Source organism: Besnoitia besnoiti, chromosome I (assembly GCF_002563875.1).
Source record: "Besnoitia besnoiti strain Bb-Ger1 chromosome I, whole genome shotgun sequence".
NCBI lineage: Eukaryota > Apicomplexa > Conoidasida > Eucoccidiorida > Sarcocystidae > Besnoitia > Besnoitia besnoiti.
Window position 1 is genome coordinate 2,828,198 of NC_042356.1, and position 16,533 is coordinate 2,844,730.

General features: G+C 58.0%; 3 protein-coding genes across 3 annotated transcripts; 2 read left to right on the forward strand and 1 right to left on the reverse strand.

The window, feature by feature from the left end:
* Nucleotides 1–1,620: 1,620 nt before the first annotated feature.
* Nucleotides 1,621–2,082, forward strand: BESB_004200 (uncharacterized protein; the record flags this gene model as incomplete). The annotated part of the gene is made up of 1 exon (XM_029359175.1): nucleotides 1,621–2,082. The coding sequence occupies one exon, from the start codon at nucleotides 1,621–1,623 to the stop codon at nucleotides 2,080–2,082; it is 462 nt and encodes a 153-aa protein (XP_029222088.1).
* A 236-nt stretch (nucleotides 2,083–2,318) lies between these two features.
* On the forward strand, nucleotides 2,319–3,404 carry BESB_004210 (uncharacterized protein; the record flags this gene model as incomplete). Its single annotated transcript, XM_029359176.1, has 1 exon — nucleotides 2,319–3,404. One exon carries the CDS (start codon nucleotides 2,319–2,321, stop codon nucleotides 3,402–3,404), a length of 1,086 nt encoding a protein of 361 aa, XP_029222089.1.
* Nucleotides 3,405–6,926: 3,522 nt separating this feature from the next.
* On the reverse strand, nucleotides 6,927–14,766 carry BESB_004220 (glutamate/leucine/phenylalanine/valine dehydrogenase family protein; the record flags this gene model as incomplete). The annotated part of the gene is made up of 16 exons (XM_029359177.1): nucleotides 6,927–7,089; nucleotides 7,430–7,512; nucleotides 7,793–8,100; nucleotides 8,674–9,458; nucleotides 9,838–10,064; nucleotides 10,425–10,727; nucleotides 10,923–11,059; nucleotides 11,319–11,442; nucleotides 11,781–11,853; nucleotides 12,013–12,155; nucleotides 12,435–12,487; nucleotides 12,786–12,813; nucleotides 13,090–13,131; nucleotides 13,257–13,361; nucleotides 13,749–13,934; nucleotides 14,176–14,766. The coding sequence occupies 16 exons, from the start codon at nucleotides 14,764–14,766 to the stop codon at nucleotides 6,927–6,929; spliced, it is 3,351 nt and encodes a 1,116-aa protein (XP_029222090.1).
* Between the last annotated feature and the right edge of the window lie 1,767 nt (nucleotides 14,767–16,533).

The following is a 16,533-nucleotide window of genomic DNA, read 5'->3' on the forward strand; positions in this document are numbered from 1 at the left end:
TACTGGCCTTTCGCAATGGCGTATGTGCCATCAAAGAGATGCTTGCCAGAGAAATCGTGAGGCTCCGCGGTCGGCTGTGACTCGAGCACCGTTTTCGTCTGTCACTAGACCGCCATGCAGGGAAGGGGTTACGAGCCCTGCTGTCGGCCGTGTATGGAACACGTTATTAGGAACGCCGCCCTTGCCCCTGCACGTTCACGGATGTTTGCCATAAACGCGTGAGGTTGCCAACACATGATTTGCAAGCTGAGCCGCTTAGTACATGCGCTCCTGTGTCACCTTCATCAACCTTTCAGAGCACAGAAACCGTTCATCAGAAACGCAAACCTCTAAGGGGGCTCAGCACCAGCCACGCTAAGGGGCGAAGGCGTTTGAACTACGCGGGCGCCCGCGTTTTGCTCGATCCATGTGTATAGCAGTATGTTCCTCAGAAACGGAAGACGTTCTATGATCTGCCTAGCTTCGATTACGTCCCGGTTTGTGTTTTATGCAGGTTGCTAGTTCCGTCAGTTCCGTCGTGCTCCCTGAGCCTTGATTAAAGGCTCGAAGATGCTGATTTCGACCGGCGCCTCCATCATGCCGAGGCAGGGTTGCCACGTTTTTTAGTGCGGCGCCCGGAGGGCGTCCCACAGCAGCAATCTTCCGCTGTTTCTCGACTGACACAGGGGTCCACAGTTTCAGGAGAAGTGCGTGGATGCCGCGCACGCCTAAAAAAAGGTCGGGGTGGGTTTGTACACGGCCGCAGCGACACTGTCAGCAGCAGGTCGCCGGCTTTGGCCTGTCGCCGCCAGGACGACAGGTCGCGCGTCATGCCGCACGATTTATGCCACGGAGCGACGGCCCCATCGTCCCGGTCGCGGTTGCCGCCCTCTCCTCGTTTGCGAAGCGCGGGCGTCATTGCAATACTAGGGGCGTTGCAGGGGGACAGCACCACCGCGAAGGCCGCGGCGACGACCAGCCGTTGCAGCGGCTTTCGCTTTCGAGGCAAAACCAAATTAGACGATTTGTTTCCTCTCCGCGGAAGATCCGTGGCTTTCTCGCCCGTGGCTGGGTCTCCTTTTTCGCAACAGGGACGCCGCAAGCGTTTCTGGGACGCCATTGCAGGCAGGGGTTCTTTCTCCACATTCTGGGCGCACGCAACGGCAACGCCCCCGCGCGGTTTCCGCGGCAGAGGCTGGCATGCGCGTGTACCCACCAGGTGGCCTCAGAGCAGCCGCTCCGCTTCTCAGCTACTCGCTCCCGAGGTGATTCCACCCCTTTCCTAGGTCCAGACTCCTCGCTCCCACGTAAAATCGCCCGTTGCCAACCTCTCACAGGTGTTTTCCGGGTTTGCTGGGGAAGGAAGGGTGCACATTTCGCGGCCTACTGCCTCGCACGTCCCTGTACGACGATTGCCGCCCTGCGCGCGAAACTCGAAATCCTTCGCGGGAGTGCACAGACGACCACCGACGGGATCCACGGCTGCAGGGTAGTGTAGAATTTGTTTTCCACGCCCGGGGACCTCGCTCGCGCGCGGTGCCGAATTTTCGCTCGACAGCAACCGCGAACGGTTTCACCCCGTTTGGCCGCGGTGAGGGATGCGTGTGGCGCGCGTTGCACTTGTCAGATTACTCCGCGACAATGGAGCTCCGGCAGCGGGAGGAGGCGCTGCTTGATCGAACGCGGCAGTTGACCGACCTCCTGTACCTTGCGCAGCGCCTGCGGACTTCTTCGTCGGCGCCTTCTGCCGCGGCGCCTGCGGAGCACCTCTCCCCAGCCGCGCTTCTGCGGAGCGCACTGGTGGAGCCGCTGCGCAAACTGAGGACTTCGAGGTCCATCGACGAATGCCACAGAAGACAGGCCTTCGCCAATTCGCCCCGCTCCCCCGCCCTCACGCGGTCGGCGCCCGCCACCCCGGCCGCAGTCCTCGCGGGCGCCCTCGAGGGGCGCGCGCCGTTCGCCAAGGCACTCTTCGCCGATGAGGGACTAGAGCAACGCATCCACGTTTGTTCATCTCCCAGTTCAGCGGCTTCAAGCGCCCTCTCCGCGAGCCTCCCCCGGGGGGGGGCGGCGCCTACGTTGTTGAGCGTGGTCGGCGCATGAGTGCTTCGTCCTCCGTTGACGAGGAGCGGGACGCGATAGAGCGTGTGTGCCTCCCCCCCTACGACTCGTCGGTATCTACCTTTGTTCGCGACGTGCCCTGGTCTCTCCGACACTGCGCCTTGGCGGAGGCCTCTGCCTGGCGGTCGCAGACGCTCCCCTCGCCCGACTACGCACCTCAGGAACGGCACACCTCTGCGACTTCCTGCCGCTCACGCAGTGCGGCGCGCTCGGCTCCCATGACGCGCGCCGACGTTCTGAGTGCGGGCGCTGAGCCTCTGCCAACTCGCCCAGTGTGCGCCTCCGCCGTCGGCGAATCTGCAGCGCTCGAAGAGGACGCCGCCCTGGCGGCAACTGCCGCAGGCAAGTCGGCGCAAACCCGGCACGTCCCCGGGCTCGAGAGCGTGCTTTCTGAAGTGCTTTTGCACCCAGACGCTTTGAAGGCTGTCCAGGCTGCGCAGAAGGAGGACTCAGAAGATGCGTGTGCGTTCGGCTCGCCCGCGCTTCCCGCGTACCACGCCCGTCTCGTGGCGGCTGCTGGCTTGAACGGGCGGTCACACCCGGTGTCCCGCGGTCTTCCGTCCGCCACTGATGACCTCCGTGTCGCCCGGCGACTGGCGAAGGCGGAGGATCACGAGTCGGCGCCGCAGAAGGCGAAGGGCGCCGGCGCCGAGGGGCGCTGCGAGCGCGGAGGCATCGGAGGCAAGCGATACCGCTCGCCGCCGGTGTCTTCCAACAGCTCGCCGACGTTTCTGCGTGGGGACTACCTGCCCGCGCAGGCCGCCCCGGAGGCTGAGGCGCTCTCGCGGAGCGCGAAGCGCGCCAAGTCCCAGCGGTGGGCGTGGGACGACGACCCCGCGTTTCGCATCCAGGACCCCGCGACGTGGTCAAAAGAGTCGATCGCCAAGTACATCGACGACTTGGTTCTCCACGGCCCGCCCCAGTGCGACTTTACGCACTTTGTTCCGCCCCTGACCAACAAGCGGCGGTTTTCGCTTCGCGAGCTCTGTGTGGGCATCGAGGAGCGCCGCCAAGACCGCAAGTGGATGCTCTACTCGACTAGCGCAGACGCAGTCTTCTGCTTCCCGTGTCTGCTTTTCTCGCCAAGAGTGTCAAAGTTCGTCAGTGAAGGGTTCTGCCTCTGGCGCAACCAAGGCAAGCGCTACCGCGAGCACGAAACCTCTTCTGAGCATCGGGCAGCGGTCATGAAACTCGACATCCGACGCAAGGCCATCACCGATAGCTGCATCGTGCTGTCTCTGCTGCAGAAAGTGGGGCGCGCTGGGCTCTTGCCTCTCGATGACGGAACGCCGGTCCCCGCGTGAGGCGAGCGCTGAGCACGTCTGAGGCGCCAGGGGTGCGCAGCCCCCGCGCGGCGCCACTGCTGAACGACGGCAGAAACCAGCAAGACAACGCAAAAAATCATAAAAATGTATGTGTTATCGCGGAGACGGAGTGGTGGGCGTCTCGCGAGGCGGGGCGGCGCAGGACTTTTGTTTTGTCGGAGCAAGAGATGCCGTCAACGCGTACATATATCACGCGTTGACGGCAGCGCTTCGCGCGAGCACAGGCGCCTTTGGGCGGACTGCAAGGAGAGTGCGGCTGGCGCGTTCAAGGGCCGTCTGTCAGCCTCCGGCAGCGTGGATCGGAAAAAGGGTGAGTCGATGTGCCGGGGGACTGTGGAGGCGGGCGATTCGGCGCCAAGGCTTCGCGTGCAAAGAGTTCAGAGGAGGGCGTGGAGGGCAAACGTGTGGAACCCGGCTGCAGGTGATCTGCTGAATGACGAAAGTGGCGTAGGAACAGAACTCGCGGCTCGCCTTCTGCAGGCGTCGTCGTCGAGGTTTTCAGCTGGCGGTCATCACCATGGTCACGTTGCCTTGGAGTGGAGGAGGAGGAAGACCTACCGCGCGAAGAGGATGTGCGACCTCTCGAAGACTTGGCTTTTTTTGCGCCTGAACAACGGACGGGTTTCTTTTCTTGTCCTGCGTCTGTTTCCAACCCTGCGCGGAGGCGCGCCGCCTGCGCGCCTCCGCGCGGCGTCGGAAGACAGCTCTTAGAATTGTTTTATGAAAACGGATGTGCAAGAAGAGTCAATCGTCCACGTGTGTGGCGAGGGAGGAGGTGCTTCACCTTGAGCAGACCCCTTGCGCCCGTCGAGAGAGTGCACTCGGAAAAGGCAGCAAATGCAGGATCGCGGTGAAGAGAGCTTGGGGATTCCAAAAGGCGGCAGGGAGTACCTGCTCGCCGAAGGCAAGAGTGGACTTTTGAGCCACCTGGTGCCCCCATGGCCTGTCAAGAAAACACTTTTCCAGCAGTGTGCTTGGAGAAAACGAGTGGAAGCCGCGCTGAACGTCGAGACCGCACCCAGCGCGAGGCGAACCTCGCCACGCGCGCCGAACACGGGACAGAGCGTCGCCCCCCGACGACAGCCGATCCTCCAGCGCCCCCAGAGGAATTGGCGGGTGCCAGCCTACAACGATGAGACCTTTGGTATGCAACGAGGCGGCGTTCTGCGCAGACGGCCGGTTTGTGCGCCAAGCTGAGGTCGACGACGCACGAGCAAGCGGCACTGCAGCACAACCGAGACTCGCCTGTTGAAAACCAGAGGGCGTCTGAATTCTCTCTAGCCAACAAAGGGGTCTCTCCCTTTTGGCGACAAGACGGAGAGCCTAGTCTCCCCACAAGCAGGATTGTCTCGTGCATGTCTCCCCGCTTTCAGGCCAATAATACTGTCCTCATCGTTTACCGTCTAGGCCGGGCGGTGGGCAGGTCGCACAAACCTCTTTTTTTATGTGCCTATGTGTCAACAACCTTGTCTATCAAATTTGTTATTCAGTACTTCCCATGTCCAATCCTGCATACGCGCATCCCTATGCCTTCAAAATGAACTGCGGAAGGCTCCATTCATCGCCGCGTGCACCCGAGCAGTTGGGCGCATCCTACCCAGTATAGGGAGAAGCTGCTGCCCCTGACTCGAATAAACATTTGAAGCTCACGCGAGGGGATGATGTCTGCCAGGGGAAGGCATCCCTGCCTCTGCAACTGCACCACTGAAGGTCGATACTGCGGGCTTCCGCTCTTCACCTACGGTTGGGGCGGCGCGAAACGCTGGAACTTGCCGACTGCGAAAATCGGGGAAGCGGAGATAAGCCCCGAGTCTCACGCACATCGAGTGAACTGTCCCAAGTGGAGTCACACACGTACTTACATGCAGCAAACAGATCATCCGGTCTCGGGAAGCGTATGCATGCGCACACAAGAAAAATAGAGCCGACAGCTTACACGTACAAAAATAGTTTCGTCCGTTCAAATCTCACACGCACGCAAACGTATACAACCGACACGGACAACGCAATGTGCCAGCTGTCTGCGTCGACTGAACCCGTGCGCAGACACACAGGCAGTCTAACTCATCGTCGGCACGTGCGCGCGGCGCCTCTTCACATGAGGCACACATCCGCGACGCATCTCCTGTCGAGCTGTACTGCGGAAAAACTCGCCGAAAATTCATGTTCTATGCAGGTAACTGAGACGGCGCAAAACACAAGCTGCACATATAATACTACGCCGAATACGCTCGTGCATGTGCTTCATCGCCAAGGCGCTGTTTGGCCGTGCTTCATCGCCAAGGCGCTGTTTCGCCGTCTGCCAACCCTAAATACGAAGAACATGGTCAATCCGCCATCCGACGCGGCAACGCAGCGGAGAGACACGCGATTCGACGCTGAAACATCCAGCGCCCGCCATGGCCATGCACAAACACCATGCGCTGCGCGAACTCGAAAATCTTTTTGCACATGCTCGCAGCAGGAGCCGAAAGCGTGATTTTTTGAGTCTATCGAGTGAACGTCGTGGAAAGCATCGCAAATAGCATGCAAGTGCGTCGCGAACAACGAGAAACCCCGTCCTGCCAGAAAACAAGTCCCTTCCTATTCCGTACCTCCGAACACAAGAAAAGGACGTCTCAAGCAACTGGCGCATCGCCCATACATGACGATATACTTATGCAGATATATATATATATAAACGAACATATATACACGTGTTCTGTACACCAGTCACCAACCACTCTGCTGCGCTCGGCTTTTTTTCTTCCCGCCCTCTTCACCGTGCGCGAGCGAATCTCTTTCTCGTTCAGAAACGCGGCGCGCGCCTTTAGGAAAGAGCGGAGAAGGAGTCCCCTCTTCCACGCTCCGTCCCCCTGTACGAGGAGACAACGGTTTCTAGCCCGAATTCATCCCCCTTTCGTCGCGATGCACTCCGCAGCCGCGGAGGCTCTCAGGCTTCACCGCGCTCTCTTACTCCGCCCCTCGCACTGCGCACAGCGCACGAATGGACGCTTAAGCAAATTCTACTCAGCGAGGTGCTTCTGCAAGGCAGGATCAAAGAGGTGCGTAGGTCTCTGAGGCCAGTCAGCGACTTGCTGGGGACGGCCATCAGCGACTTGCGGGGGACGGCCATCGATATGCAAAGACACCGGAGTCGGGCGCGCGCCGACATGCGCTACCACACCGTTTTTCAGCTTGACTCTCGTCTCTCGTGCTACCTCCCGCGACCACATCCACCCATACATAATATCCATACAACTCAGTCGTGTGTCTGTGGAAGGTCCATACCCTCCGCTGGGAGACACCTTGATTTTGTCTCCCCTTCGCTCGAGACTCCACGCCCCGCCCGCCAGGTGGCGCGCTCCGAACAAACGCCGGGGTGGAGAGGTTCAAGAAAGAAAGGCACAGATCCAGAGAAGGCTCGGTGCTCGGAGTCTCACAACCGCTTATCAGCATGATATGCATGCGTGCGCACACACAAGTATATACACACACGAGCCGCTATGGGCGAAATTATCCTCAGTTTTCTTTAGCCTCCGCCGCGGGCGCGGGCTCCGCCTTGATGCGGCGAATGTAGTCGAAGAAGGCGAAAGTCGAAAGATCATCGGTGAACTGCTGGGAGTAGTAGAACCGAGACGCCAGGAAGCACTGGAAAATCGCTTGCAGGTACGACTCAGGCACTCTGAGAACGCAACACACACAACACACAATACAGCGCCGATAAAGCCAACGCATGCCTTCCAACACGAAAGCGCCGCACGCACTACGCACAAAAGCTAATCATCAGCACACTGCACATTTATACACGTGTGCATGCACACGCATACGTGCGCGGGCATTTATACGCATGTTCCTGCATTCGCATACACACGTCGCGCATTTGACCGGCTGAAGCACCTGGGTATCACTACGCGAGGACTGCGACCGCTACGCAGACGCGCCTTGCACGAACGAAGACAGAAACTCATTGATTATGAAGACCAGGACACGTTCGCATTCAAATCTACATTGGCGGGGCTAACCTCTTGCGGAGGGTTTCGATGCTCATGAGTCCAGGAACGAGGACTTCCGGCAGCGCCTTGAGCAAGACGCGGCTCACGAGATCCTGTGCATCGCTCGCAAAGACAAACTCACGTCAGACACTACTCGCACTCGCCTCTGCAGCGCGCCTTCCCTCCGCCAACGCGTCTGAGCGTGACTGCAGTCGCCTCCGCACACTCCGCGCTCGACAGATTTCGAAGAAAAGCTCAACACACCCCGAAACCTCTCGCATGTGCAAGCGCGTGGCTGCGTGCGCTGGCTGCGTGCAGCTTCCTTCAACGCGTCTCGCCTTCCACGCTTCTGCGGCCGCGCGGGCGTCTCTATTCCCACGGTCTCACACTTACGTCGTCGTTCCAGAGCGAGTCGCTGTTGCGAATGTCGCGCTTGAGCTTCAGGATCTTGGCTGAGAGGACGTCAGTCAAGTCGCAGCGGGGCTTGCCGGTGCGCAGACTCTCGTCCCACAGCGCGTTGAACTCGAGGCGCGCGTTCTCGCGGATGCGCTTCATCACCTGCTGCACGTAGACTTGATAGAAGACCGGTGGCTCCTTCGAGTCCTGAACCTGCATGTGCTGCGCAAACTCCTCGTCGGTCATCGCCAGCGCCGCGAGCACCTCGTGCGACGACGACGTCACGCCACCCTTGTTTGTCGAGGCTAAGACGCGGCGCACATAAACAAATAAATCGCGATACATGCGAAAATATGTCGACACACAGCTCCGTCAGAAAAGTTGAGCGTGAGTGGCCAGAAACGACGCAAACCGCGAGCGGGAGACCGCTCAAGAAGCCGCCGTCCCAGAAGAACACAACACGCACAAGAACACGCGTCTCCACAGTCCAAGGCAATCCAGCGGTAAGGCGCACCGACTCCCGATTTGCTTGACTCAGGCAGAGGTCTCAGGGACAGTGCATTTGGGGCGAAGCACGCCACGGCGCCTGACCGAAGACAAAACAGATGAAAGCAACGCCGCACTGGCGCAGACGCGAGCGCCTGGCGCAAGAAGCCGCGTTGAGAAAGGAGACAGCACCAACTCAGAAAAGTGAACCCGCTCAGCCGGTTGCGGCTGGCGCTGCCTCGCAGAAGCGTCGCTCGACACACACTCTCTCTCGCGTTTTGCTTGCATCTATCTCCTCATGTCACGCTGTTTGCGTCACAGAGGCGTCGTGTCTGCCTCAGCGAGGCGTCTCTGGCTGGCGCGCCTTCTCACCGAGTCGTTGTTCTGCTCACCGTCTTTGAATAGAATGACTCCACGTTCTTCGAGCATGCGGCGGGCTTCATCGGTGATGAAGACGTTGGCACCTTCGACGATGAACTTGAAGCGCGGCGCGCCCTTGCCATCAAACATCTTGTCGACATTGAAGGGGGTGATAGAGGCGGGGCGTCCGCCGCAGGGGTTGAAGAGGTCGGCGGATCCGCGCGCGTCGAGGTGGAATCCGCCGCGGAACTCGAAGCCGGAGGCGACCGCCGTTCCATCGGGGAGCACGACGTCGCGCGCGTCTTGGGAGACCTTGAAGCCCATGGGGCTGAGCAGCTTCTCGTCGTACAGCATCGAGCTGGTTGGGAGGCCCTCGAAGCGACGGCGCGCGAGCCGGCGGAGTTCGTTGATGTCCAGGCCCTTGGGGTCGTGAAGGACGCCGCTGCCGTCCACGATCGTGGTCGTGCGCGTGTTGCTCTTGAGCAGCGCATTGCTGCCGAGGTCGCCGTCCGGGCCTCCAATCAGCTGACGCGTCACATCCTCTTCCTTCAAGTTCTTCTTCTCCAAGATGCCCTGGATGTACGTCTCAATGCTCGCCGTGGTCATGCCGTAGGTGTCGTGTGGAATGCCGCCCATCGCCGGCAGCTTGCCAGTGGTGAACGCCTTCCAGAACCACGCGTTTCGCTCTTTCGCTCGCAGCGCCGCCCAGTCCATCAGACCGCCAGTGCCTGTGTGCTCATCGGGACCCAAAAAACACACCTCCTCTTTGCCGAGGCGGTCCACGACCCGCGGATCCGTAAGCAGCACGTCCAGCATGCTGAAGAAAAAAAAGAGGAAGTGACGACGCAAAAAACATGCAAAAAAAAAGATGAGCCCCATGCAGCACAGAAGAAAAGCCAGTCAACACAAACGCCTAGATAGGGATACACAGGCGTACAGACTGATGCACACGCATACGCGCAGGTGTGACCGCAACGCCGGAGAGATCGACCACGGAGCGTAGGAACAAAACAGAAGACCCCTCTGAACTCTTAATCCATGGGAATACCATGGTTGAGAGAAAAAAAACACAGGAGGGAGAAAGGCCAAGAGCAGTGCACAGTGTCCGACAGGGCGTCAGGCGTTTCCTCTCGCCCCTCTGCCCGTTGTTCATGCTTGTCCATTTCTGAAGCACCGCCTCTTTCCGCTGAACTCACCTGTCAATGTAAGCCTTGAAGGCAGACTTGGTCAGCGCCGCGGCTTCGTCGCGGGACTCAGTTTTGTTCAGCAGGACGACACCCTTGCTGCCGCCCTCGGGGATATCCTTGTTCTTCAAGTTCTGCGTGCTGGCGAGCTTGTAGACCTCATCGAACGCCGTGTCGCGGTTGCGCTGGTAGCTCTGCGTCGTGAAGGACTGCACGACGCGGACGCCTCCACGGGCGACCTGAAGAAAAAAAAAAAGCAGGCGTGCGACATTTGGCAACCGTTCTCCGTCCTGCAGAAATAAAGCACGTCACCCTTCATGTGCACCGCGTGTAGATATCGCCCAGTTTCTGACGCGTTTTTCCACCCATGCACCTCCTTCGCCTCTCTCCGGCACACACGCCTATCCCAGCATGCCCGCTTCCCGCCCCCCCCCCCCCCCCGCACGCATGTCCCGAGTGCGAAACGTCTCCGCCGATCTCGCCTCCATCGCAAGAAATATCCAAACACGCGCGAGTTAACGCACGAAAAAACCCACAACCCACACGCGCTCGCATGCCAGCTGGAGTACGGGGAAGAAGCCGGCATTTCGTTTGCCTACCTCTGCAAATCGCGCATGGAATCCGGTGAAGTTGAGGCCAACAGTGAAGAGGACTGCGTAGGGGCGCTCGGGGTAGTCGGCCTCGGGCAAGAACTCTGCGTCCATGCGGAAGGCGAGCGCCTGCTTAACGTCCTTCCAGAAGTTTGTGCGGACGATGTGCTTGTTGAACTGCCGGAACTTGAGCAGAATCGGCGGCGCATCGGGGCTGTCCAAGCACAGAATGTCTCGCCGCAGCGGCGTCTCCTCTTCCCACTCCTTCAGCACCCGTCCGCGCTCTGCGTACGCTCGCGGGTGATGCATCTCCTGAGAACGACGCGCATATCGACACGCCCATGCAGAGACACACGAACGAAGAAAAACAGATGCAGACAGCTCGAAAATTGCTGCCCGCGAAGTGGACATCGCCACGTGCCCCCCCGCCCCCCCCCCCTTTCATTGATACCGAAGTGCCCACGGGGAATGAAGTGCATGCGAAAAGTGACAACCGACTCTGCGTACCTGGAATTCCGCGTACAGACGCTTGATGATGTCCGGATGAGCCTCCACAACCTTGAGAATCGTGTCCTCAGAGAAGGGGGGCAGCTTCAGGCGAGTGCGCAACTCGTAAAGCTCCTGCTGCGACAGATGCGCGGCCGCTGAAAAGAAAGAGACGCACGCGCTAACCGAGTCCGATTCAGAATAGGCTTGACGCACATGCCACCCTGAGCTCCCGCAGTGGGAACATGTGCATGCACACAGAACGAGATACGACGCTACGGAGGATCTGCACACGCACGTCAACACTCAACTCCAGCCCGTGCACAGACCTAGAAACGCATATGCATCATCAGCCTCGCCGCTTCCTGCCCCGCGAAATTCTCGACAAGAGAAGGCAAAAAAAAGATGCAGACGTACATCCAAAGTTCTTGACCATCTTCTCGATGGCGCCGAACGCGGGGCCGACAGTGCCGGAAAAGTGGAGGATGAACTTGGTCACAGCCCACGCATACGCAGCCTCGTGCACGCTCAGATGACGCTCCTGCAGCGGCGCACATAACGAAACAGAAATCAACCAAAGCTGCGGTGCCCGACAATCCGCCGCAGCGCTGACGGTCAAGAAAAAAACCCGGGGAGGACACGCAAAAAAGACGCGACGAATACGCACAGCACGGACTAACCACAGCCACACGAAAAACGAGGTCACGAGTGAGCAGATGCAGAAAAACGGCGGAAAATACGGGAAAAAACAAACTCCACAGGCGCATGTATATGTACGTGTAAAGTCTCTCTCTCTATATATATGTGCACGCACGCAATTCAGTAACCTCTGCGACACGGCATGTAAGCGAAACGCCTTCGCGACTTCTCCGCCCTCACCTGCGCCAACTCCGTGAATTTGGAGGGTTGCATGATGTATTGCATGCGAATCGCCTTGACCAGACGCTCGACTCTGGAGACACACAACGAAGCGCGAAACAGCCTTCTCTTTCTCCAGCCTTCGCATGCACCAACATCGCAGCTTGCGCCGCAGCTACGCGGGCAGTATTTAGCACCCTCTGCGCTACTCGCTCCTCTCAGTCTCCTCGAGGTGCGAGTCTTTGAGTCTCACCTTCGGCTGATGCTGATTTGCGGCACGTCGATCAACTGGTCCTCCGGCAGCTCCTCAATGAACGTGGTGATGATGGAGACGCCATTAGCGAGGGGCTCCACGTACTTCCTCTGGGAGTAGAAACCCCACATCGTGACGCTGTCCTGAAAAAACCAAAAAACAAAAAGAAACTCCTGAATGTGTGATGTCCGGACGCGACTTGACCCGGTAGCGCACAGCAGCGCACACGGATGCAGTCTTCGCGCGACACGCATCTTCGTTTAATATGTTCACACACACGCTTTGGCAGATTCACACGAATGAAATAGATGGTATCGGCGTGTATGGGAATATACACACGAGCAGATGGAGAAACAATACGAGCAAAGAGAATGGAAAAGATGGAAAAAAGTTCGTCTCCTGCGCGTGTCGACGCGACTTACGCCGACGCGCGAGAAGAACTCCTTAGTGTGGGGTCCGCGACGGAAAGCAAGATCTGCAAAAAAAAAAATCGGAAACAGCTCGGAATTGACATGCAAAGTATGCAAAACGACTCGGGGCGGGTCGCACGCTTACACAGCCTGGTGCATGATTACGCGCATGCGTCTGTCAGTATATGTGGGAGTGTAAAGGCCTCCAAAAAGCGTCTTTCGGTTTCGTTCTAAGAGTTCGCAGGACCGCAACTCTAATCCCAAGCGGCAGCCACGCTCTGGGGACGGACCATGCGGGACGCAAAAAACAAACGCTAACGCAAATAGACGCCGTGCTAGAGGACACTGTGCATGCAAACTCACCCATGCGGTAGCCAGTTCCGCGAGGCACCTGCGCGCACACAAATCATAACGCTCTTTCCATGTTTCCCGCATTCAACAGATGTTGACGCGACGAGTGGATTACACAGCTATGCACAAACAGATTTTTCTCCGTGAAACGAACGTCTGTAGAAGCGACTAAAGGCGAGGAAGTACGCCTCTTGTCACGCGCGCCCAATGTGCTTACGCACAGCTGCAGATGCGCTAGGTATTCTCACGTCATGCACATCATGACCACGCCCACAGGTTATACACCAGCCGTCGCTCCTCGTGAACTCTGACTTACCACATTGATGAAGAGGTTTTGTCCAGTCGAGTCCTTTACGACCTGAAAGGCACAAACGAAAGAAAGAGCCAAGCAGAGATGATTCATCTGAACTTGACGTGAACTCTAAAGTCCACAGACACGCGCCGGTCGGGACCACGTCGCCACAGACTGCGAAGGCCGTTTACCTCCTTATTCAGTTTCTGGTAGATCTCGGCCGTCGCCGTGTTTCTCTTGTTCGCGTAGAAGTATACGTCGAGGACCTTGGAAAGATCAGTCTCACAAGGATCAGCCTGCAACGCCGAGAACAGACACAACGACTCTGGGAGGTGACGCAACCGCACTCTTCGGTAAATGCATCAAAGTAGAAAGCAATCATCGCCCGTTTGGCCCGCTCCCACCTCTCACACCTTCGTGCTCCTGCGAATAACGACGACGTAACAAACTCCTTTCCGAAACACATGCAGAAACACATCTGCACTCCACAGGGGACAAGGGGTAAAAAGCAGCCCTCCCCCACAACTCTCCTTGACCGACCCCACAGAACGCCGCCATATGGCAAGATGACGAGGCAATACACCAAAACTCGTGAAGCAGATGATGTGGTTCCGATCCGCGGAGACAGCGACTCGTAAACAGACCCCCGGACCAAACGACCAAACAGGCAGAAGAGAGCTTACACCATCCCTGGTTGTCGCGGTGCAATACTCGGGCTGCTGCAGAAAGTAAGTCCTCAGTCTCTCGTTCTCATCCGCAGGGTCGTCAAAAAAAGACCCAGTAGAGCGGTAGCACTGCATGCGGTAGGGAGTGGTCATGCCCGACAGGCCCAAAAACTTCCTCTCGATTTCGCGCTCGACCAAGTAGTTCTGAGGCAAGATAACAGATACACCAACGCGCAGCAGGGTGAATACAAATACACGGAGGCTTCAGATAGACGCACTCACGCAGAGACTCGGCGTACACATATGGAAGCCTGTCACGACGCATGCCGTCGCTTACCGGATGCCAGTCTCATCTGCGCAAAATCGAAGCCTGCGATACCTACACACCCGCGGCACATATGCGTCTCCTGACTGCGTTACAAATCCGTTTTGATGTGAGGTTTACCTGGGACGCCTTTCGGTTCCTGAGGGAAGCCCTGGCGAGCAGGAAGACCTCTCCATCTCTCTCCTGTTGGATTTGCGGAAAGTAATCGGTATGCGAGAACTCGTTCAGAATTTTGGCGGCAATGACGCACGCCAAGTTGCTCGCGACCGTTTGCGCAGTGGCGGTTTGGAAGTAGTATTCGTTCAGGCCAAGGTGGTTGTAGTACGCGTCGGCGTTCGCGCTGATCACTCTCTTGGAGAGATCTCCTCTCTGAGCCAGGATTTGCTTGACCTCCTCATACTGAGCCGCGTACTTTTGCGACATGGGGCGGAACTCAGGGGTCGCAGTCGGGTCGGTCGTTCCGAACAGAGTCGAGTCTCCGAGCTTGCCTACAGGGCGGCCCCCCAAATAGCTTCTCGACAGAGATCCATTCTCTCCTTGGCCAGACGAGGTGGTCGACGTCGTGGCTGCGCTCGATGTGCCGTCGTAGCACGTGAAGGATGCATGGCGCTGCGGATACGCCATCGCCGAGTACGTCGGCGGGTGGTAAACAGTCCCGGAATCTTCCGCGTCACGGACGGGTTGCGCTCCATTCGTGCATTCGGTCGCCATTTTGGACCACCACGGAGATGCCGTACGGAACAGACGCGAAGACACAAAGCAAGTCGGGGAGGCCGTAAGGGACGCAGCTGGCGAAGGGGGACACGAGTTCGCGAGACACGAAGCCGCAGAAAGCGGACGCACGAGCGAAAAGCTAGAGCTAACAAGGAAGCGCGAGGAATCGCCTAAACCCAGTTTTGTCGGATTTGAACCAGACATAAACTGCGGTCGGCACGAGGACGCAAAGCGACGGGATGAACACGTGAGCGTATCGGCGACGAAAGCACCCGCGAAGCACGTCGAGGGGGAGGACCGCACCACTACAGCGTTGTTTGCTGCTTTTTCGATTTCAAAAACTCGGCAGGTCGCAGTTTCGCACCGGAGATGCGGCTGCTGTGAAATCTGTCGGTTTTTGGTCCCTGCTTGCGCAAAGTACACCAAACGGCGACGGAATCTGACAGAAGTCTGTTCCACACGCGCAGTCAAGGAGGAAAAAGATGATGACGGCAGAGCGGAGGAAGTCCGCATCCTGAGAAAAAATATAGAATCGCACATATGCACAGCGATCACAAGGAACCTGCCCCGGCGTATTTCCTGTTGTACATACACCCCACGCGAGACGGTAGCAGCCAGAAGCCAGAGATAGAAGCTTCGCGCACCTCCCGGATTTAGAGTACCAAGTCTGGGCGGGTGACGCCGATGCGATCTCCACAGAAGCACGCGACAACACGCCGCGGCTCGCGACCGCCCTCAAAGAAGGTAGTCAAGGACGGACGCTAACGTGGTAAAGCGATGACGCGAAAAAAACGCACTTCTTATGATGTAATGCAGAGGGGAAAAAAAGCGCACGAAAGGCACCGTCTTAAAGCAAGCTCACACACAGAGGCAACGCGTAACAACCCGTAGGAAAAGACGGGCCCTTGCCCTGCTCGCGTACACACACTAAAGATTCTGAGCAAGAGACCCGCACTAGTAGCAGTCGAATCCGTTCAGACGAAGAAATCCGGTGCGATAGCGGACAAAGCGCTGCCCGATTCTTCTATGAACGCTGCTCGAGTCTGTTCGGACTTGAAGCAAGATCTATTCTTCCCGTCAGTGATGTCTTTGCTTTGTGCCGGCTGACCGTGTAAACCCGTCACACGCGCTATCGCGAGGAATCAGCTCGACACCGGACGCACTGACAATCCAGAAAAACAGAATAGTACATTCGCACGCCGTACGGGTGTCACTAGGTTTGGCGACGGCCTACAGAGGAAGACGGACGCAAAACCCGTGGACCTGTGTCCATCGCTCGTCTCGCAGCAGTGGACCGAGGAAAGAAAAGTGATCCCCCTGTGTTTCTTTTGGGCTGTGCGTCGCGGCTAGTTGGGAGGAAAGCCTGGCCGCGTATGGCGTACGGGAAGAGACGCAGTAATTCACGACGTTACCATAGAGGGTAAGGAAAGAAGGTATGGTAACAGACGCAACCGGCGTGCGGGGGACGGGGCTGGCGGCGGGGATCACCTCGCTACGCCCGCCTGCAGAATACGGCGTGTGCAACACTCTCGCCCTTTTCCGTCGCTGTTGTGAGGATTAGTCCGCAAATGCTCATTGAACGTTACCAAGTCTTTGAAAGCACGGGGTAACGAGCTTTCGTTCACCTGGACAATGGAAGAGGTTCATCTGCGTCATTCACATTGTCGCCGTGTGCCGGCTCATCATCGTTCCATGTCGAAAGGCGTTTGTTCGAGGAGCTTAAACTTGAGCGACAGCTTTCACGGTGCCTCACACGGAATAACT